General features: G+C 39.4%; 1 protein-coding gene across 26 annotated transcripts in view; it reads right to left on the minus strand.

Annotated features, from left to right (window-relative positions):
- The window catches only part of ABLIM1 (actin binding LIM protein 1), a 295489-nt gene that overhangs the window by 13492 nt on the left and 259342 nt on the right, over positions 1 to 22655 (minus strand). For 12 of the 26 annotated variants that reach the window (XM_089509974.1, XM_089509970.1, XM_089509968.1 and 9 more), the window contains 8 exons: positions 22028 to 22132; positions 18619 to 18666; positions 13030 to 13176; positions 8491 to 8582; positions 8293 to 8389; positions 3409 to 3473; positions 2111 to 2171; positions 251 to 1706 (listed from right to left, as the gene is read on the minus strand). In XM_089509974.1, coding sequence (XP_089366100.1) covers positions 1669 to 1706; positions 2111 to 2171; positions 3409 to 3473; positions 8293 to 8389; positions 8491 to 8582; positions 13030 to 13176; positions 18619 to 18666; positions 22028 to 22132 — 653 coding nt within the window. In that variant the 3' untranslated portion in view covers positions 251 to 1668. Of the gene's footprint in view, positions 1 to 179; positions 1707 to 2110; positions 2172 to 3408; positions 3474 to 8292; positions 8390 to 8490; positions 8583 to 13029; positions 13177 to 18618; positions 18667 to 22027; positions 22133 to 22655 lie in introns of those variants that run through there. The other 14 variants (XM_089509978.1, XM_089509956.1, XM_089509962.1 and 11 more) reach the window with 7 other exon arrangements.

Below are 22655 nucleotides of genomic sequence, written 5' to 3' on the forward strand. Positions count from 1 at the left end.
ACAAACAAGGAAGCACATCTTGGGTTCCATACCAACAGAAGGCAGGTATATAAGGCATTCCTCAAAACAAAAACAAAAAAGGTCAAAGATGAAAATACAATTTTAATCATACATTATTATCATTCTATAAAGGAGAACTATTATTGTCTTAAAGCAAAGTGAATAATATCTGCACTTGCCTTTGGTTCCAACATGTTAGGCATAGACACTCCTCGGTCCATTCGCATTCCAAGGACATGACCATCTGGGAGGGACTGTATCAGATATAGGTAGACATCAAACACACAGGTTACATGCACACAGACATACATAAATAGGGTAAAGGCATTCATGGTGAATATGGACATGAATTCATACTTGAGATTTTGACCTTTGAATCAGCCAACTGAATACTATTATTATTTACTGCTTTAACATCTCACAAGTTTATGATATGGCACCAGAGCCTACCTACTTCCTTATCATTTATCTCTCCTTACTGATGCTACACAGTTGGTTTTTTTTAAGTTAAGATGTCTTCAGTGGGTTCCAACAAAAGCACTAAAAGTTAGGATTCAGTAGAAATTTAAGAGACAGTTTCTGATCCCTAGTATGTAAGAAAAGAGCAAACAAAATCTCTGTCTAATCCAGCTTTCTTTCTCCATAATTGGTTAGCCAGACAGTCTTCCCTAGGTGTCCTCAGTATCCAATATTCATCCTCCAATGGTGGGTAATGTTGACCCAATATTGACACAGATCTAGCCTGTCAAGAGGGTCTATCCCACCTCACTTATTTATGCTCCACCTACAATTTTGCCCTTCTCCCCATTTTCTTTTTAATGTAATACATTTTTGTCTGGCCAACCAGGGATGGTTTTTGTTTTGGTTATGAATCCCCTTTTTCTGGAGAAAAGACTGGATCTGCCTCCAGGTCATAGGATCACCCTCCACTGTTTAAAATAAAACAGCACCAATGTAGTTCGGTGGTTCTGGGGGCTTTTAGGGCAGTCTGTTTGGCCCCAGAGGGTCCCAAAGGCAGAAAACTGCTAAAGTTCTTCGCCTGGTTATCAAGTCTTTTGCAGTTTAAATGCAATCAGGATTTTGTCATAATAACCTGTTTATCAAAATGTTGCATATGATGGACTTAGCAAGCATTTAATTTCTGAATTCTAGACTGAGGGTTAATGGGGATGGGGGGGGCAGAGATCACAAAACCTTTTATTGGCCAATGTACAGAACCTTAAAAGTGTCAGTATTGTACAAGGTCACTTGCTATCTTCACTTCCATGCCCACAACCACATACAAAATGAGGGAATAATATGTGGGAAAGTCAGGGAATAATATCTGGAAAATGGGGTGGGGTAGGGGGGAGGAAAGGGCTTCAGAAAGAGGAGGCTTACATCTGGACATCCTTTTGGCTGGAAATCTGAGAAATCAGAAGAAAACCACCAAAGAGAGAACTGCCACAGATTGAATGCCAATTTAAGGAAAGCTGGCCAAGCAAGTCATATAACTGGTTTGAACAAGCTAATGCCTCAGCTGTGCCTTTTCCAAAGTAGTACAAGTTTACATTAACAAGATATAAAACATGCAAGTAAACATGTTCTAAGAAATTCTTCCCTGTAGCAGAAATTCAGACTTGAGTAATATAATGAATGTGTTGTTGATGAAGTTGTTCAGAGCATCCACTACTTGAAGGTAGAAAATCTGTACTGTACCTGGAAATCTGAAAAACAATTGAGTGGGAGAGACAACAACATCATTAAGATGCCAAATAATATGGGTTTTAACTTTAGTACTTTTTTAAAAGGCTACATTTCCAAGGACTTGTAACTTGAAAACATAAATTAATTAGAATTAAGCAATTACTGTAAGAACACATTTATGCACACATGTATTACATGTAACTCTATTTTTACTCAATTTTAGTATGCTAAAAAACCACATCAAAATATTTATCTGAAATAAGAATAGGTATCTGTATTGTTCAGACCCAAACAGGTGTTCAGTAGGAAGATATGAGCACATCTTAACCTTTTAGTCTGACCACAGGTATAGCTGCAAGAGCATTCTGAAAAACTGATAACCAAAGCAGCGTAGAGAAGGAAGCTATACCTCTTAAAATCTTACCTCGAGCAGCACTGCTCACATCTCCATAACTGTTGTACTGACCAAAGTCTGTAGAAACTGGCTATAAAATGAAGAAATCAACAGTCATGTCAACCATCTAGAGGGGTGGAAATCATCAGGCAAAAAATGATAGCAGAAGCAGCAAGGTAGAGTAGGATACTAGGGTTGTCGGGATTTATATTGTAGTTTCTTAGCAGAAAACCTATGTGCTAGACATGGGCAATAAGAGAGATCCCAAAGAGATGGAGAGGGTACAGTAATGGTCCAAAAATAATCTACAATGAATTAATAGTTTTATGGTCCATACTAGCAGGTAAAAATGGTCAGCAACCTATCATTATAAGTCTACTTTCAGAGATGTTGTTGTAGTTGTCAAAAAAAACTTAGGCCAGCCCTGAGTAGGCAATAAAGAAAAATGTGCACCAATTAAGTGTTTCTCCAAATGACTGAAATTCATGGAAGCATTTGACACCAGTATAGCATAAGAAAGGCTGTCATTGATTTAACAAAAGAACTTAAAATTTTATTTATTTATGGGATTACTATCCCACCTTTCTTCCAAAATGGGATTCAAGGTGGCTTAAACAGTAGCTTATTATAGTTTACAAGTCTTCTTTCAAATTTCTACGAACAGGATAATGCCAGAGCAGAGTATTATACTAGGAGACTGAGTACTGGGACAATGGAGAAAGAACTGAATTGAATATTTGATGGTGAGGGTTGCCAGTATCACACCTCTTAGAAACCTGATGCGAAGCAGTCCTTTTTTCTGTTCTTTTGGAGTTTTTAAGCTTTACTTTCACTTATCTTTGACCTATATATTTTATAAATGAACCTCAATATATAAACATCCAGTATCCATCTTCCAAAGGAAACTGCATCACTAAGTGATATGTTCTTGGAATTTCTATAGAACATCTGTTCTTGCAAGTGGGGAAAATAACAGCATCTGTCCTGTGAAAGTGAAAATCTTCAATGGGAGGCTCACTGCAATTCCTTTGCAGAAAAGTGGGAGGGTGAAAATCATACTGAGACCTTTCCCTCTCCAAAGACTTCTAGCTAACCTATCAGTGAACTTTAATTTTTACAGGGCCATTTAATTACTCCTTTCCCCTAAGTTCCCACACGAGGCCATTTGGAAGTCCAGGGTAATGGGGGCGGGGGAGGGGTGAACAACAAAAACAAGAAAAAATTATCTGTAACAGAAAAGCTCTCATATCTCTGTACAAGCAAATAATAAACATGCAAACACAAACACCCTGTGCATTTTTGTGAGTGAAAAAACCCTGTCTGCTTACCCTATGAAGTCCATTTCTTCCATAGCCAGGGAGGGAAGAAGTTTTAGAGGCAGCAGCACGTGGAGCTAAATGCAAAGGAAAAGAACAAATCAAGAAACTGTTTACTGTTGTTTTTTGTGGGTTTTTCGGGCTATGTGGCCATGTTCTAGAAGAGTTTATTTCTGATGTTTCGCCAGCACCTGTAGCTGGCATCTTCAGAGCATTCTCTGAAGATGCCAGCCACAGATGCTGGCAAAATGTCAGGAATAAACTCTTCTAGAACATGGCCACATAGCCCGAAAAACCCACAAAAAGCTATGGATGCCAGCCATGAAAGCCATCGACTTCACATTGTTTTACTGTTATTGAAATAAAAACCTAAATCAAAAATCAAAGTCAGAAAGTATCATGAATCAGCTAAAAATCCCATGACATTATCCTTGGGAAATATGTTGAAGGTTGCATGTATATGTTTTCAAACACAATCTGTACAGCTGTAGCATTCAATGTGTTATACGCTTCTGAACGTTATTTATTTATTTAATTTGTATGGATCTTTTTTCTTTCTTTTAGCTTTTAACTTCTTTTTATAATGCCTACAGGATGTTATATGGCAGCAAGTACCAGCTAGTAATGCCACATGAGCATGACACATAGCAGAAAATTGTACTCCTAACAACAAGGGAATTGAATGAAACAGAAATAAAATAAAGTAGTGCCTTGCAACAAATGAATTCATGCTTTTAAGCAACTAGGTGATATGGCATGGATGGGATCAAAACCTGTTGAGAATTTTCTTTAATATTTTATAGTTTGATAGCTCTGTTACTGTTATGGCAATAAGCTCTGTGTGTGCAGAGGCACGTGTATACACAACCCAACATACAACTTAGGTGTCTGCATCAAGGACACACACTCTAATTATAAGGAAACACACACACACACAACTATTACAGCTGTTATTATTTTATAAATAAATAGTAATTATAACTCTGCTTCTTCTCTGGAATGCATTGCAGTTTGTCCAAAAAGACCTGCCCGGTAAGTCACCCATTAATTTGCTATGATCCACCACTTCGGAATGTGCTGCCCTGCTCCCTGAGACTGACTTCCTCTCCCAATGTGGGAAAGGCTAAAAGGCTATGAGAAACATAAATATCAACAAGGTGTATGGCACTTTTTAATCAGGATTTCATGACTTAGTCTGCTGGTTTTTCAGGAACACCAATATTGCTGTGACCCAACAGTGATCCACATTTTATATGTCACTTAATACATATGGGAGCAATAATCTCATAAATATGTTCCTGATAAAATGTGCTACTCAGTATTTTTCCCCTAATTTAAGCCTTGTAGTTTTTTAAAATCTGATACATCTACACTGCAGAATGTAGTTTGAATTAATCATCAAATTCAAAACTCTGATTAATCATTATTCTAATTGATTTGATATTCTTATATTTTAAATAATAAGACAAAATTAAACAAAAAGAGGAATTAATATAATCAATAATAAACAACATCCTTGTAACAACCTTCTCCCAAGAACACATAAATCATAAGATTTAACGTGTATTGGTTATCCAAATGATAGAAATTTACATTCCACTCATGAATTCATTGCAGAACACAATATAATATTGGAACATGCTAGCACTAAAATCATGCCATGCATGCATTTCAAAAAGTGAATATATAAGATTCAAATACTGTAGAAGAGGCCTACAAAGAACTAAAACTGACTGCATATTTCTGTGTATGTGAACAAATATGTGTGTGCAGACACATATACCATGAACAACTAAGATTTCATCCAACATAGTTTCCTCAAATATATGAGATCTTTTTATCCAGCCTTCAGAGACATAGCTGTGTTAGTCTGGACTCTGGAATATCAGTATGCAAAGCGATCTTGCAGCACCTTTGAATCTAATTGTATAGAATAATTTGTAGCATAAGCTTTCATAGACTTGGTGCTCAAATACACAGGGTGAAATAAAATGCATTTCCATAGGTATTCATACAGTCTAATTTTAAAAGCCCTTCCTGGGCATCATTTCACTCCATGCATCTGAGGAAGTATACCAAGTCAACAAAAGCTCATGGTAGAACCTCTTCTATACACTTAAGTCTCAAAGGTGCTACAAGATCCCTTTGCATATTTTTTATCTAACCTGAACCATGTTTATCTAGAAATTGGGAATATGAGATATTCTAATACAGTGGCCCTTCCCTTATGTGGGGGATACGTTTTGCCGCCCCCCCCCCCCGCATAAAGGGAATTCTGTGTATGCTCAAGCCCCATTGAAGATAATGGGGCTTGTGCATGCGGCGGCGTGCACACCATTACCCCTTCCAGATGTGCCGAGGCTTCTTACGGAGCGGGCTTCCAGCGTATGCTGGAGTCCGTGTAAGGCACACCCGCGTATAATGTGGGCACACTGTACATGTTCCTGATTATCTATAAACTGAACAGAAAAGTTTGACACTTCTAATCCCATTAATCAGTGTTGTTATAAATAGAATAATCTTGCTTCCCCTGAAGTCCAGAGGCTTCTTGGGAATTTTCACATCGGAATATAGCACAACCCCCTATATCCATGGGACCAGGACCCGTGGTTTCACTTACCAATGATGCATGGTTGCTGTTCCTGCCTAAGATCCTTCCTGATCTTTTCCTTGGGCAAGGTAGGGAGAGAGGGAAACAGCATTCCAGCTGTTTCCAGCCCCTCTCCCAACGAGGCTCTATGTGCACCCCTCTTCATCCTTTTGGGTCCCTGGCACTCACCTTACACAGGAGCTGTCACTTAAATAGGTTACCCCGGATCTCACATAGACATTCCATCTGCCACATGTAGGGTCCTCTCGAGGGTGATGAGGGCAGACTGTTCCATTCGCTTTGTGCCACAGCTGGCTGGCCAGCAGCATCTCTCTTGGCTGCACCTGGTATACCGCTGCTTCCTCTGGTTTATGCTTTTCCACCGCCCCCACTTTGCAATGTCTGCCTTGGCTGTGCCCAGCTGACCTTCTCTTCCTCTTGCAGTTTGTATTTCTCTGCAGCCTAGGACTCTCTACAGAAACCCGGAGGAAGAGGTTGAGAAGCGTGAATCAGGGGAGGAAGTGCAGCCAAGGCAGATGCTGTTGGCTGGCTGGTTACTGCATAAAGCAGAAAGTGGCAGCTCCTTCAAGGATCTTGGCTGAGAGAGCCCAAGCAACAGAGAAGCATGCACTGGAAGAGGTGGAGGCAGTGGTGGCAAGCTGGACACAGCTAAGACAAATGTTGTTGGCCAAATGGCTGTGCAAAAGTGGCTGGTGACAAAAGGTGAGAACGGCATCCCCTTTTTTCCTTGTCACCCTCAATGGCACTCTGCATGCAGTGTGTGGGCTGTCAATGTGAGATCCAGGCTATCCTCTGAGAGTGGCACCTTGTACACTCTCTCTCTCCTGCATAAGGTGTCTGCCCAGGGGACCAGTGAGGAGAGAGAGTGGTGTGCACAGCTCACCAAGCCCCACTGGGAAGTTCAGAAGGAAGACAAGTGGAAGGATGGAAGGAAGAGCTGTGTGGTGGTGCTGCCTGCATGCCTGCCTCCCTCTATGTCTCACCTGATGAAAATGCAAGGAAAGAATATGGCTGGTGGTAGAAGCCATGACATTGGAGCCCCAGACATTCACTGTGTGGCTCTTCATCCTCCAGTAGGCCCTAGCACTCAACATAACAAACTGTGCCCCAACACGTAAGTGTTCCCTTTGGCTAATCTCCTCCCCAAGGGACAGCAGGTGAGTGGAGGTTTATCCTGACTCAAAGTGCAAAAATATACCATATATACTCAACTATAAGTCAAGTTCATGTATAAGTCGAAGGACAGTGTTAGGGCCAAAACCATGGATTGTGGCATGACTGTGGATAAGTCAACAGTAAAATTTAGGTGTACCTAACCAATGATGTAAAGGGAAAACAAAAGAAAAACACCACTTCCCTCCATCCTTCTCCCTCTCTGGATTTCTCTTGGCCAACAAACACCACTTCCCTGTTGCTGGAGGAGAAAATTTTAACATTCAAAAGAAAAGGGAAGGAAAGTGGAGATAAATGGGTTGTTCCATGATGAGAGAAATCCAGAGGATGCAGAGGAGGAGGATGGGAAGATTTTAACATCTGATTGAGAAGGGAATCATCTCTTTCACATACATACACACACCTCTGCCTTGGCAGTTCTTTCAGGCATCACTGCCAGGTATAGAGAGTGGGACATCAGGGCAGAGTTCTCCTTTCTAAGCAGTATTACTGTACTGACCCGTATGTTAGTTGACCCAGGATTCTAGGGTCAATTTTTGGGCATAATTTTTTTTGAACTTATAGCTGAGTATATACAGTAGGCTTTGCTATTACAGTTTCACATATCCACACAAAATCCTGGAACGTATCACCCACAAAAATGGGGGATGTAATGTATTATGTGCCAAGAGCCTTGGCTCTGGAATCTTTCATTGTTGCTCAAGAAATTCTGAGAATGTCCTGGGGAGCAACAGTCAGAGAGCAGACAATAGAAAGTAGACAATTTAGTGAGAAAACATTTATATTTATAATAATGGCATCATTCACATCACATGTTTTATGCAAAGAGAATGGACCAGGACTCTCCAAATGTGTATGACTACTACTGTCACCATCCCTACCCATCTTGGTGATAGGAGCTGTAATATGGTACAGTTGGAGAATACCAGGTTGGAGAAAGCTGAATAGATTAACAGTGGCCTTATTGAAGTAGTTTATAGTGCAATGCCATACGTGTCTATTCTCAAGTAAATCCTGTTGAGACCAATGGAATTGACTCCCAGGTATGACACAGTCCTAACTCATTGTTTCCTACAGACCAACCACATATGCTTTCCAACATTGTTGCTTACATGAATTAACTGAAGAGTCATAACGACTGCCAGATAGTGATGACCTTGTTTTTTCCATCTCTTCTTTTAATATCAACTGCCCCAAACCTGAGTTGAGCTGCATTTGAGAAATAAAAATAATTTTGTTAGGCAGAAAAATGAAATTGAGTTGTGTTCACATTGGCATAGATGGATTAGTTACGTCAAAGTTATAGTCACCTTCATTAGCTGTTCCTCCTGTAGCTGCCGACGCCTTTGGAGTTCCTCAAGATCTTCATCTCTGCCAGTGGATCTGCGTCGCATGTCAGAACCTGCTTCCACAAAACCACAGCACAAAGAAAGCTTCTTGCACGAATGTAAATAGGACTTGCATCTAACACCCATGTTTTAATAAAATGTGCATATTACATAAAAAAACCAAAACACTTTGCTAAACATATAAACATTCCACCAATTTTGTTTCAAAGTAATTCTAGTATAATCATCTCTAGTTGCTCAGCTTTTTCACCTTTCCAATTTTTAATCCTTCTCACTGGCTTATTTCAATAGTGGTCAGTAATGGTTTCCATGTCAATGGGGCAAAAAATCTGTTCCAGGTTTTAGTCCAAACTTTAAAGAAGCTATCCAAGAAGCTGAATATTATTTCCAAAATGGATCCAGCACCTTGGATAGCTCATTTAAAAGCTGGAGCACATTCACCACCCTACTGGCATGAGAACCCCAACTCCTGCTACCTTGTAAAGTGGACCCTTGTTATATGCTGGGGTTTGGCTCCAAGATCCCCCATATATAACAAAATCCGTGTATGCTCAATTCCCATTAAATATAATGACATAGCAAAATAGTGTCCCTTATAAAAAAAATGGAAAATCAAGGTTTGATATTTTAAATTTATACTTTTTTGGAACATTTTCAAACCGCGTATGCTTGAATCCGTGCATAAAAAATCTGTGTATAAGAAGGGCCGACTGTATATGCTTTAAATACTGTGGCTCCCAACTGGAGTTTCTGGTTTATTTAACCAGAAAAGCTATGCATAAATGTTTGTGTGCTGGAAACTAAACCTTTCAAAAATCGTTTGTTGGCAAGTCTTCTTGCTACAGCTGCTTCTCTTTGCATTGTTAACATGCAGAGAACATATATCTTTTCATTCTGTATTTGTAATACTGTATTCTTTGTAGAAGAAATTTATCCTAGTGATTCCACTGTATGAATGAGCTATCTTTTTCACAGCTGAAAAGTGAATCTCACAGCCTGTAGGTTGAATCCAGGGATGTACCACTGGAAGACATTCCAGAAGTGGTATGCGTTTTCAAATTGTTGTGTAAGAATTAGTAGAAGACTTTGCACAAGTTGGACTTAGCACAAAATAAAATGATGAGAATTTTACAGCTTGTGAAAGATATGGCACAATGATTTCTACTAACAGAAACACTGCATGGGAATTCAATTCTCTTCTTTCTCACAAAGGCAAGTGCACAGTGGGGGAAAAACAGCTTTCTTTTTGAGGAAATGATCTCCCCTTACAGAAAGGCCCATTTGGATCCAAGCCCATGTAAATAAATTACAATACCGCAAAGAATGGGACAAGATGGTTTCACAAATGGGCTCTTTTAGTAAAAGCTTTGAGACCTGAGGTTTCAACATAGTCAAGGCAACATCGACTAGCAATGGAAGGCTGGGATTTTAATCATATCAGTTCCCATTCCACTGTCTCCAGATCACAAAGCAAAGGCAGAGGCAAACAATCTATCCTTGCAAGAAATGTGCAAGTACCTGTACTTCAACAGCAAAATTCCTAAATCAATAATAAAGGACTTCCAAACCTTTGGAAACACTTATGTACAGACTAGTGTTGGCTTTTGGAATCATATTTTGCTCATGATCATGTCATTATATCCCAGTTTCATGCTGCAATCCTATGCATGCTTATCTGAGAGCACAGCTTAGAATGTTACTCTTAAGATGAATGAATATATCATGGGTTTCACAGGATCACCCCAGTCATGTTCAGCTATCAATGGTTTCAGCATGTTGTTATAATCATTCTTCTTAAAAGTAACTTTTAAAGTTCTGCCTGGGAGGAAGTCACACTGAATGTAATGGAAATGATAAATTGTAACAGGATAAATGATTCATTTCACCTGTATAAACTGGATATGGAAGAATTTAATGGGAAGACTGAGAGAAATAATGGGAAAATAAAGAAGAATACTACAAGATGAAAACAAAGCATATACTGTATGAAGAGGGAGCAATGAATATGAGGAGGGAGTAGACATAACATGTAAATACATGGATTTAAACATCAATGGCTTATTTTAGTAAGGAAAAGAAGCTCCCCCCCTCAATTTTTCAGAATGAAAGCAGCAGGCAGCTGTACACACTCCACTCTTTGAGTTGACTGTATGCACTCATCTGCCCAATGCTTTTTTCCCTCCAGCTCCTTGCTTCTTGATCCACTTTTCAATGCACATGATTTGTGTCCCTACAAACACGAGTTTGAAACCATGTTTTCAGGAAGAGAGGATCAGTTTGGATGATAGTTCTAGTGGGGAAATGTATACATATGTACATCCTTCTTTCCACTGCTTCCAAGCTGATAAAAAAGGTCCACTACTTTTCCTTATACATTTCTGCCTGAATATACTCTATAAAATAAACTCTGTTCCTACAACCTCCCGAGTTTTGAATGTCTTGTACACACTGCCTGACTGAGGCATCCTTTGGACTCTGAGTGTAATATCCCTATAGGTCCTGGATAAACATGTGGGAAAAGGAGATGACATGACACACAAACTGGGCTTAAAACAAGATTTTAAAAAGGACGAGAAACAGAATGAGTGATAAAACAAATGTCTTAAGGCAAGTTGTGTAAATTTAATACGCTTCACTACCACAAATGTCTTAAGGCAAGTTGTGTAAATTTAATATGCTTCACTACCTTACCCTTCATTAAAAAGTCTTTTATGCTATGATTGCCCATCACAAATCCTAACTATATGGTGGGCAAGATATGATGACAAGATGGTCATCTGCAAGATATATTTCCTGTTCCACATGCAGAACCTGACTGGACTAGTAAATGAATCTGGTGACATTGGGCAAACTTAGGAGATGCAGGACAGGTTGTATGGCAGACAAAGTTCTGTTCCCCAACATTTTGCTGATTGCTTCCCACTCCAGTTAGCTGCTGCTCAACGTTTATGCCAACAAATGCTGCATTAAAACAGCAATGTGCAGAGCGATGCATGCTTTTGAATGCTGCCTGATGAAAATTGTGGCTGCTTCTCTGTCTAATCACTGAGACAGGGACTCTGGGGGAAAGCAACTAGGCAAGACAGTCAGGCCAGCATAGGCAACAAGAAGCTGGATGTTAGCTCTGGAAGATAGCTGTGACCAATAGTGGAAATTCAATGTATACGATTAAAGAGACCACTCTTAAATTTCATTGGCAGAGCTACCTGCCTCATTGTTCCTAATGCTAGTTTGGCTCTACCAGTTCTCAGACATAAAAAATAAAGTGTGTGGGGATGGGGATGGCTGGAGGGATGCCTGCCTGAAATGTGCTATTCTCAATAGAAGACCTTTGGCATGTCCCACAGAAGCTAAGCTGGTGACTATACAAGACATCCTAGCTATGGATCTCTTTCTAAAACCAGGCTGGCTCCACCCACAGAGAGCTTCCAGTGAATAGCCAAGACTGCAGAATTTCATGCACCGCTCGGCCTTAAAACCAGACTGGCTTTAGGTGTATATGTTTCTTTAAAAAATGTTTTCCAAGGGCTGACTCAGGGGTGAAACAGACGGTCAAAAAGCCCCAGCTTCCTGGAGGACTGGGGGCATGGCATTCAGACAGCAGCATGCCCCCAGTCCCCCGGGAAGCCATACGTCCGTATGTACATGCAACAGACCCATGGCATTTCAGCAGAACAACATTTAAACACATTGTGCCAAAGAAACGCTGTGAAAAAGTGATGGCAGCAAAGACTCCCTTTCCCCATGCAAAAAGCAGTGACTTTCTGCTGCTCTTTTTTGCCGGGTTGGGCATGTGGAGTGTGGTTGCTGCAGCCCCAACCCGGTGAGCAAAGGAGCGGCAGCAAGCAGCTCTTTACCTGTTGTCTGTTTCTCCCCTCAGTCTGCTTTCACTTGCTGCACAGGATCTTTGCTGTCAAAGTTCATTGCAGTGTTCAAGGTATTACAGTAACGTTACCAGGAATTGGTTTCTTAATTGAGGCATATCTTGCTAAGTCCTGGCAGTACTTGTATCACAGGAGTCTTAGGTCATGCATACTGATCTATCCATACTGTTCTCATATGTTCCTTCTCAGAAAGAGTTCTACCTCAAATCCAAATTTAAGCTTTCTGAATCCAGAAGGTATCTGGGGCTTGGGCTAAAAGCTTTTTAAATGTGACATCTGGGAACACAGCATTGTGTCAATCCTGAACTATTAGTAACTCTAATTGATTTAAAGTGAAGAATATGTGCTAAGGGGGAAAGCGTGTATCTTTTCAAATGTAGACTTTAGAGTTTTGAAATCCCAGTGGCTGTTTTGAGGTTATAAATGGTACGGGATTTCCTAGGAGCATCCTTTCCCCTTCATAGTACTGTGAACTATATATTTAGTGTAGCACCCATACAACTTTTAAGGACCAGGTGCAGAAAAGGTCAACACCCAGCATTAAAATCATTCTAGACTTACTTATAGGCAGTAGGAAGTTGTATGTTTGGTTTTGCCAGCATATCTTATTCCATACCTACAGCCGCAAGTGAGGGAGGACCTGGCCAGTATTCTGTCTCAATCTTTGGAATCTCGTTGGGTGCTGGAGCATGGGCTGCTGGAAACTTGGAGGACTTGATGATCTCATCAGAAGGCTTGTTCTGGGCTGCCAGAGCAGCTGCATCTAGATGGCAATCAGGGGAACTTAGACTATCAAATTAAATTTCTATGTTATAGGCTACATCAATGCTATGGTTCTTTTCTACTTCAGATTCTGTTACAATTCATACATTCAACAGTTTGTTTAAAGTTTCTCATGTCCTGATCTAGCAACAGATGAAACCCACCCCTTAACATCTTGAGAACAAATTTGAAGTCTCAATGTCTGCTTCAAATCCTGAATTTCTTTACAACTGCACATTTATTAGGTGCATACAAATGTAGCAATACATTAGGAGTCTCTTATGGACTGGTGCTGACTTTCCCCTACCTTCATAGTGTAAATAATCTATAAGCAGAAATTTAAACAATGAGTTTTGCCAGTCTCTCATCCATTTTCTACATTTATTCATTTAAAAAGGGATGGGCAATGGCCTTTGGTATAAATTTGGTAGATCCTGGTCTTAATTGCAAAAATCTTTTGCATACAATCATTTCAGATATCTGCACAAGTAATATGATAGTCAGAGAGGAAGGGGGGATGTTAGGAAGAGCGAGAGAAGATAGGGAGTGGAGAGAGGGAGCAGCTGAAAGTTGAGGGAGGTGGTTGCGCTCATCACTGGCTCTAACCTCAACCACGCCTGGCATGTGGACCCTACGAGATTATCCCTAATGGAATGTAACACTTGACAAGAAAAAACGGGCCTTCTTCCATCTCAGATTTAAATGCTAATCAGTTGCCTTATTTGCAAAAGCAAAAGAACAATAAAAAGGCAGTAGTTTAAAATAATTTCCAAAATGCTTTAAGCCGAACAGTGGGTGCATGGGAGAGGAGATTTATATGAACAGCACACAGTGAGTAGATTTCTCTGTGATTCAAATAATGCTACGTCTGTATGCACCTTTGCTGGAAAGAGAGCATGCTCACTGGAACAGCAGAAACATTCATTGGCAGTTTTTTTTTTAAAGCATCAGCCTTTAAGTAAAAAAAAAAAAAGGGGGGGGGGAGGTTCACTGATGTGCTACAAAAATGCACGAAGATAGGAATATTTCAGTAGTGTTATACTGAATTGGGGCCAGTTGTATGACAATCTAACACAATTTCTGCAGTGCAATTTATACTTTATTAATAATCAAAACCTTAATTTGCTGTGTAATCTAATTTCCCGATCAAATTTATTAAATATGTTTTTCATCAGTACAAATCAGTAGCTGGGTTAATTAGAGGACAATTACCTAAATTTTATTTTAGTTAAAAGCACTCACTGGGCATCTTTGAAATTTACTTTTGCACATGGATACAGCTACTATGTGAAAGTGGTCCAAGTATAATAATTGTGTATAATGGATTGAAAGAGCAGTTCTCCAGCACAAAAGTAGATAAAATAAAACCATCAAGAATTAGATTATGTTCACAAAACGGGAAGGATAATGCTGCTGTTCTGACATAGTGCAAGAGAGTCAACTCCATGTTAACTATGATGGTTAACGGCACATGCTTGTTAAAAAGTTAAGACTTGAAAAATTAAAAATTTTAAGTTAACAAGACAGCATGGGCTGTGGGTGGGCTCTTGTATTTTTTTGTCTTTAAATGTAAACTAGTACAATAATAAACTATAATTTATTATGATATAAATTATAATTTATAATAATAAACGTTTATTATTTTTTATTATTAAAATAAGGAGGAGGAACATTCATTCATTTATTTCCTACCTCTCCATATGGACTAAGGCAGGGAACAACAACAGACTATCCCTCTTCTCCATATGTGTGCATGAACATATGTGACACATGGACATTCAGCTTCCATCTACAAAAGGGTGTATCCACAGTGCCAATTGTATGTGTGCAGGTGCCTTACACACTGATGATCCCCAAGTGTGTAATAATCCTGACTGTAGAGTTCCTAGACACATGCACGGAGACATCCCTATGTAATTGTCATGTTCAGTTTACATACTCCAGGAGGGAGGGAGAGCTACACTGTCTCACTCCCTCATCCTCACCCCTCTTCCACAGTCCCATTTTGCCCTCTTGCAAGCAATATCTGATAATACTAGTGGCACTGAATCAGCTCTGCAGAAATCACAATAGTGATTTCTCTGCTATCTGGGAGAGAAGCCTTGCATTTTCCCAGCTACTGACTGAGTGATGATAACATGTTTTGAGGCAAAGCAAATGAGAAACAAATGTGCATTTATTGACTCTGTGGGAAAGTTTATACACTCTTGTGAAATTGTAATGGCTATTGTTTAAAATCAGCTAGAAATTTCTCCTGCAAGGGTTTAAATGGAAGCTGTACAAGCATTTCACAAAGTACCCTCTGGCTGCTCTCTTTCATTCCACAAGGAATATATGAGAAGCTCTTGATAAACTGTAAAACTTCAGGGAGAAAAGAGAGACTACCTTGTCTCACTGCTCAGGGGGCTACAAAAGCTTGATTTCAAACAATACTTACGTATCAGAATGGATGAAGTCAGTGGGGAAACATTCACATGTTAATGGGAGGTGAGTAGACACAATAAAAATCATAAAGAAATAAAAATATTGTTAAGAAAAAAATTAAATGTTATGGTTAAAAATTAAATAAAAATGGTAAAATACATTGTAAGCCTGAGGGCAGGGAACTGTCTATTATCCCCTCTGTTGTAAGCCGCCCAGATTCCCAGTGATTGTGCGGCATATAAATAAATCCTATTATTATTTATTAGTATTTCTAACACCAGTCCAGGGATGTAGCCAAGGGGGGGATCTTGGGGTCCGGACCCCCCCCCTTCCATTAGAAAAATGAATGGTGTGTGCTGCTGTGCTGCCGCACCCAAGCCCCATTATAACGGTGGCACTTAGTCTGGACCCCCCCCCCCCCTTCCTAAAATCCTGGCTACATCCCTGATAGGTATGAGCCCTCAAGCAACCTAACCCTACTTTATATTGTTCTTTGAAACTTGCCAGTGACTCCACTTGTCCCAGTATTTTTGTTTCCACGTCAATCTTCAAAGGGTACAAACTGAAAAGCCACAATTGCAATTTCTGTTTCTGGATACCTTTGCTGTTAAAAGAAGAGGTTTCTCCTGATAGTGAACACTCCACTATTGTTGCTTAATTTCGAAAATGAGAGCTGCTGGAGATTAAGTCTCTTACAAAGACATGCATTCCACCCAGAAGTTTTTACTTTACGCTGGGCATTTGGGAAGTATGGTTACTCAGCAGGGAGAGAAAGGCATTTGACCTGTGCTTCCTGTGGCTTTTCAGACATTCCAGGGCTTTGTTCCAGCACAAAAAGAAGATTCTTATCAGTTTTACTTCAGTTCAGTCATGCACAGTAAGACAAAGTGGAAATGAAGCTTGCTCGCAAAGCAGCCTTAATAGCATGAATTAGGATTATTGCTGGTTGTATAGTGGAAAAAGATGTGGATTTTTTTTTCTTTTCTTTTCAAATATGGTAATGCTCTTCCAGATCAATCGGGTCATACACACTGCCCTCATCCTTACTCTGGCTGTGGAAACTGAGACTAGTTTACAGGTGTGAACTCCCAGCTGGCCTGGGGTACAGTTGGGAGAATTTAAGTGATGTGGAAATTTGACTAACAAGGATACAGGCATACCTCATTTAAGAAAGCCTCTGACAAAGAAACTTATTTTTACAACATCTTTTAATGCCCATCCAGCTCCCCTGTCCTCATCCACTGTCTAGCTGGAAAGTTTTTAGCAGTATCAGAATTGAAAGGGCTGGAAAAACACAGATTTTTAGTGTCAGGTTGAAGCAGCATGTTTACAGTAAATAATACAATGAAGCTTGAGGTGGGAAAAAGTGGAATTTTACTCTAGACAATCCTATTGTAGTTGTATACCTTGCCTGTTACAGGCAGACACATGCAGCAGCTCTCTCCAGAATTCTTTACTAAACACGCATGAAAGGTAAGAGGGAGAGAACAGCCTTAACATCCCCCCCACATGTTTTATTTTAAGAGCACAGATCTATAAGTTTGGCCACTGAAACAGAAATTGTAAGAAAGGTGGAGGATGATGAAAGAATATATATACACACTTTGAACCATTTTAGAAGAAGCTTTCAAGTGTCCTAGTGTCTAGAAAGTTGAAATATTTTTGATCACTTATGGAAGGCTTACTTGACCTGGGTGCTTCATTTGACATGTGCATGTTGTTAGTTTTGGATAAAAAGTTTGCTGACCCATGTTGACCTTTTCTGTGGTATAGAAACCTATCTTTCCACTGTATTTCTGTCACCATGCCAAAGTTTGTGTTAAAGACGTAATACTTAAGAACACATTTCCTTCATTAACTGAGGTATACCTGTACTCTTCTGAAAGTGTCCTTTATCACAAGGTCCCCAGACAGAATATTTTATACTGTGGAGAAGGAGATGTGTTCCTCCAGTTTAAGTGTAAACCAGATGCTTCCTGGCTCAAGGACTGTAGTTCTCTTCAGAACCTGAAATCCTCTGCTAAACCTGGTGGTTTCCAGCCAAAGCAACTGGGCTATAATGCAAGTCATGTGCCCCAATTCAATCAACAAGATCCACAAAAAAATATTACTTCAAGAATGGTGGGAGCTTGATCCTTTCTACTTTGGTTTCAAGGTATAGTCCATTCAGATGTATATCCAATTACACCGCCCATACAGATGTAGAAGAAACACATCTGAATGCAATTCCATGAACAGGACTTACAGGAAAGCATAACTAATAGGAGAATCATCTGGGCATTATGCTTATGTCCATAGGCTCTGATACAGCAAGTGATATGTCCAAGGAAAAAGCCTCCATGGTATCTGTGAATCGTTATGACTGCATAGTGGAAGCATGGTAGGAGCACAGCATGAGGATGAAATTAAAACATGTGCTCTTAATAAAAAAAATGTTGTCACAAAGTGCAGAAGTCCTTTTTATTTATGATACTTGGATGCCTTCTTTAAGGAACAGTCTTATTGGCCTCACTACTAACTCACAGTTCCACTACTGATCAAGAAACATATTATTACTATCAGTGTCTGAACTGGTGGTGACATTTCCCAAGAGATACACAGTCTTCAACTTTTCAAAAAGCAAATTTGGAATACTGGGCTTTTACTTTAAAAATAACTATCCTGTTTTGACTTAGAAATGAAATAAAGGAAGGACTGAAACAAAGGCTAAAAAGACATACCGGTACACTAGCTGACAAGCAGGTATAATGTAAAAATGATAAGATCCCCATACTTTACAAGCCTTGCATAAGAGTCAAGGCAGTGAGGCATATCACATTTTCACCTTTTGAAAACATTCTACTTGGAATATAAGATGAAACTCAAATGGCAATAACTTCAAAAAGCAGGCAATAACAAGCTAATGTTAGAAAGTTTTAAAACGAATGCTTAGTGCTGCTGCGTAAGTCTACAGTTGTACCATGCAGCTATTCAATGTATTAGATTGTCCCATTTGGAAGACAGAAAGAATAAGGTTTACCATGCTGTTTGTAGATAGGTGGTTTTCTATAAATATTCATGCCTTGATCTGTAAAAATAAGAAGCAGAAGCTTATAAATATTTTGACATCTCCAGTTATTTTTTGGGGAAGGGGAAGAAGCCAAATATCAAATTAACAAATGTTCCAAACCAAGGATTTGGCATAGGAATCCAGAAAGCTAACTTGAGTATCACGCAAAAGAGGTAATTTTCTGATGGAAACAAGACATAAAACAGATGGATAAAATACAACAGACAGATGACATAAAATCTCTAGCATGTATCATTGGCAACATGGTGATGTAGCTAAGGTATGAGCTATTTCAACTTAATTTTTTTAGTAATTAGTGGGGAAAACACTTCCGTGGAAATGTAAGAAAGGAGATTTGCCAGAATTGGAGGCATGAGCAATTTGATGGAGAACACAGCCCCACAATGGCAACAGAGAAATTGGGCAAGAACTACTCAATTTCTCTTGGAACTACAGCCATTTCACATAGCAATGAGGTGTATGTACATTAAAGGCTTCAGTACACTCTTCTTTTAAATCTGCCATGTTGAAGCACAGCCATCTTCTTCAACATTATGGTGAGCCCTCAGTATGTTTTATATCATGCCAGTTTGTTTGGTGCTAATTCTGACACCAACAAGAGCATGGAATGTTATTGAAGCATTTTATGGCATATAGTTGTTTTCAAAGTCTCAAACCCTAGCATAATATTTCTCTAGTCATGTCTTACATAGGATCAATTTCCTTTTAAAAATGTGTTTCAATACACTATGAAAGAAAGGTTCATGTTCCTCTCATATACAAAAATGCAAGCCACTGAGAATTAACATGACAACACAAACAAAATTATTAGAGGATATACCTGAAGTGCTGTAAAAATAAAAGATATAAAAACCATGAACTATCATTTGGTTTAAGTTACTTTCTCATCTAGATTAATCAAGTTATCAGAGCAAAATGTGAATGCAACTGAATCAGTTTAACAGCTCAATCCTATGCATATTCTGTATATACAGAAGTAGGTGCCATTGTGTTCAGTGTGGGATCTAGTTCCATGTGAGTGTGCTTGGGATTATAGTCTCAGAATACAAAGCGTAGATATTTGTACTTTGAGTAGAGAGTTGTAAGGAATATTCAAGATGCATCATCAAAAAAAACCTGTAAACTTCTGTGATTTTTCCTTCTCTATGACAACAAAAAGACAAACTTGCCCTTTCCCTCTTTCTTTCACTCAAACAATGTATTTTGTACAAAAATGTTGTTTGTTGTGCAAAATATCATGTTCTTATTCAAAACATAGTGATTTATTTCACAAATATGAAAAAGTCCAAGAATGTGAAAAATGACTGGACAATATTGCCAAACTCACATAACCTTGCCCAGCATGAAGAAAACTTGTGAAAACGTTCCTTCTTGCCTGTTGCAAGACTTAACAATACACACACTAATCTATGCACTATTCATTTTTTCCCACCCAAAAATTAAATTGTGTGCATTTATGCAATTGTTTGTATTGGGAATAAGAAGCAGATAGATTTTAAGAAGCAGGCTTTAGCCTTAGGCAAATTTAGAAAATGTTTGTCAGCAGTATTAGCAGCAGACAGTACAGTATTGAAAAAGCAGAACATGCTATACACCCAACTGAACTTCATGAAGTACTACTTAGGGGAGGTCCAAAAAACTCCTTGACTATTCAAAGTATATAGTAGTATATAGTAGAATGAAAGAATCATTTGAATGTGTCCCTTAGCCCTCTTTGTCTGGATAGTGGGATATTCTTAAATCCACATCCCTCCTTTAGACCATATTCCCTTTAGCTGTCCTGGCAGCAGCATCTAGGGAAATTACATCCTATGGGAAGTAGAAAAGACTGTGAGAGTGAATGTAATGGGTGAAAGTATATAAAGCATAAGCTTATCTTGCAGGGTTTTCTCTGAGAGAGACACATAGTAAAGCTACCATGAAGGTAAAGATACTATGAACATTGTACAGTGGAGAACATTGTACTCCAATACTTAGGGCTGGTACAGACTGGCACCAAAAGCCACCTTGCGGGTCATGTGGGGGCATGGTATGCGCATGACATATGCACTGACATTGCCCAGAAGCCCCCGCCTGCCCACACAGGAGCTGGCTTCACGGGGTTCCACTGGCGTGGTGTTTAGACACCACACACCACCTGAGTGCTGCAAAGCTGCAGCAATGACATAAAGGTCACCCTTTTGCCATCTCAAAAAGGAGTGGCATTATGCCACCTCTTTTTGAGCCAGCAAATAGTGGTATCGGGGTCACAGCATGTGGTTTCTGCGGCCCTAATCCAGCACTCAAAGGGGCAGCCCTAAGTCTGCTACTGCCTCTTTTGGGAAACAGGTAGTCAAAAGAAAAAGAGAGATGCTGACCAAGAGAGGTAGACAGGCCAGTACATCTACATGAACAAAAATCTGATGCTTGCCTGCTAGCCTGCTTCTGGTTTCTATCTGGCTATGGGTGTGTTCCTCTCTTTCATTCTTCTTACTTTTGCAGAAGAGAATGTGAAAGCAAGACCAAGACAACATTGTGGATGGTTAGTAATGAATCTGTGAATATTGATGTGTGCACAGGTGAAAGGATATGTGCATGTGTATGCTCTATCCACAAAGGTTTTGCTCCTGCTAACAGAATGTGTACTCCAAGAGACTTCAACAGAAATAACAAAACATGTTAATTACTCCCCAGTGTATGGAAATGAAGCAGATGAAGTGAAGATGACTATTAATTTGTGTGACGAAAATATGTAAGCTTATGAACCTCTTCACACATTTGTCTACACAGACTATGGATTTCCAATGTTGTTTATCAAGGAATATCACTACTGTATACATTATCTGTCTGAGCAATGTTACTGCAAACAGAATAGCACATTTCTTGTTCCAGAAGGACAAAGCAATGGCTAAATGCTCGACAGTGCAATTCTGAAACTTTTTACTCAGCAGTCCCACTGAGTTCAGTGAGACTTACATCTGAGTAAGAACATCTGTGTGTAATTTGAACCTTGTTTTTTCAACAACAAAAAAAAACTGTGACAAAACTGTGGCTAACAGATGAGAAGTCTATAATGTTACTCTGATGTAGGCAAGAGACCTGAATTATGCTTCCACCAACCCAAGGGTATCCTTGTCTTCCTATTTCTCTAAGGGGGGGGGGGGGAATCATGCCTTAAAAATCTCTCCACAGCCAATGTTTTCTAATTCATGTCAAAAATGAACCATTAAGCCCTGCATTTCAATGCAGTTTATGATGTGCTCTACATTTTAAAATAAGTAGAAACCAAAAGCATGAAATAATGGAGACAAGACAAAGGTTACAAAAGCTACAGTCTACACTATGACAGGACACCAATACACACAGTGCCAGCTCCTACCTGGAACATGGAAATGTTTAGGGGCCTGAGCGTAAGTTGGTGTTAGAGGGCGGCTGTCTGGCCAATAAGGGGCAGGGGAGTTCCGACCGCTGGACGGCTCATTGCCTCCAATGAGGAGAATGAAAAACAAAAACAAAAACAAAAACAAAAACAGCAGTAAAAAAGCAGGCATAATTCCAAACCCAATGAGCAGACGGTGGAAAAGTAAAAACAGGGAGGAAAAGAAAATGTATAATTGAGAGTCAAGAAATATGGCTAGCACTGGAAGGCACTGCAAGTTTGTATTAAGAGAGACATTCACCTTCAGCTTGAATCAGGCAGCTTTCATTCTCATTCGTTCATTCCAAAAGCATGCATGAAGGAACAATGCACATTTGAATTAAATGGACAAGCCGTGAAGAGGAATGGGAAGTTACCATGATAATGATTCAATATCAGCTGGGTTAAAACTTTCATGAAATGAGTCACAACATTTGGCAAGGTCATTGCCAGGCAAACCCCAGATCAAACTAGTTTCCATGTCAACAACACGTTCTGAAGAAATTTCCATAATTCAAATTATCTTGCATATAAAAGAAGGAAAGACAAAATAGCTATGAGTTATTCTGGTTAACATTTGGTCTTTCTC

The sequence above is a fragment of the Sceloporus occidentalis genome, unplaced genomic scaffold (assembly GCF_023333645.1).
Source record: "Sceloporus occidentalis isolate IW3139 unplaced genomic scaffold, rSceOcc1.0.p SCAF_2, whole genome shotgun sequence".
In the NCBI taxonomy this organism is placed as follows: Eukaryota; Metazoa; Chordata; class Lepidosauria; order Squamata; family Phrynosomatidae; genus Sceloporus; species Sceloporus occidentalis.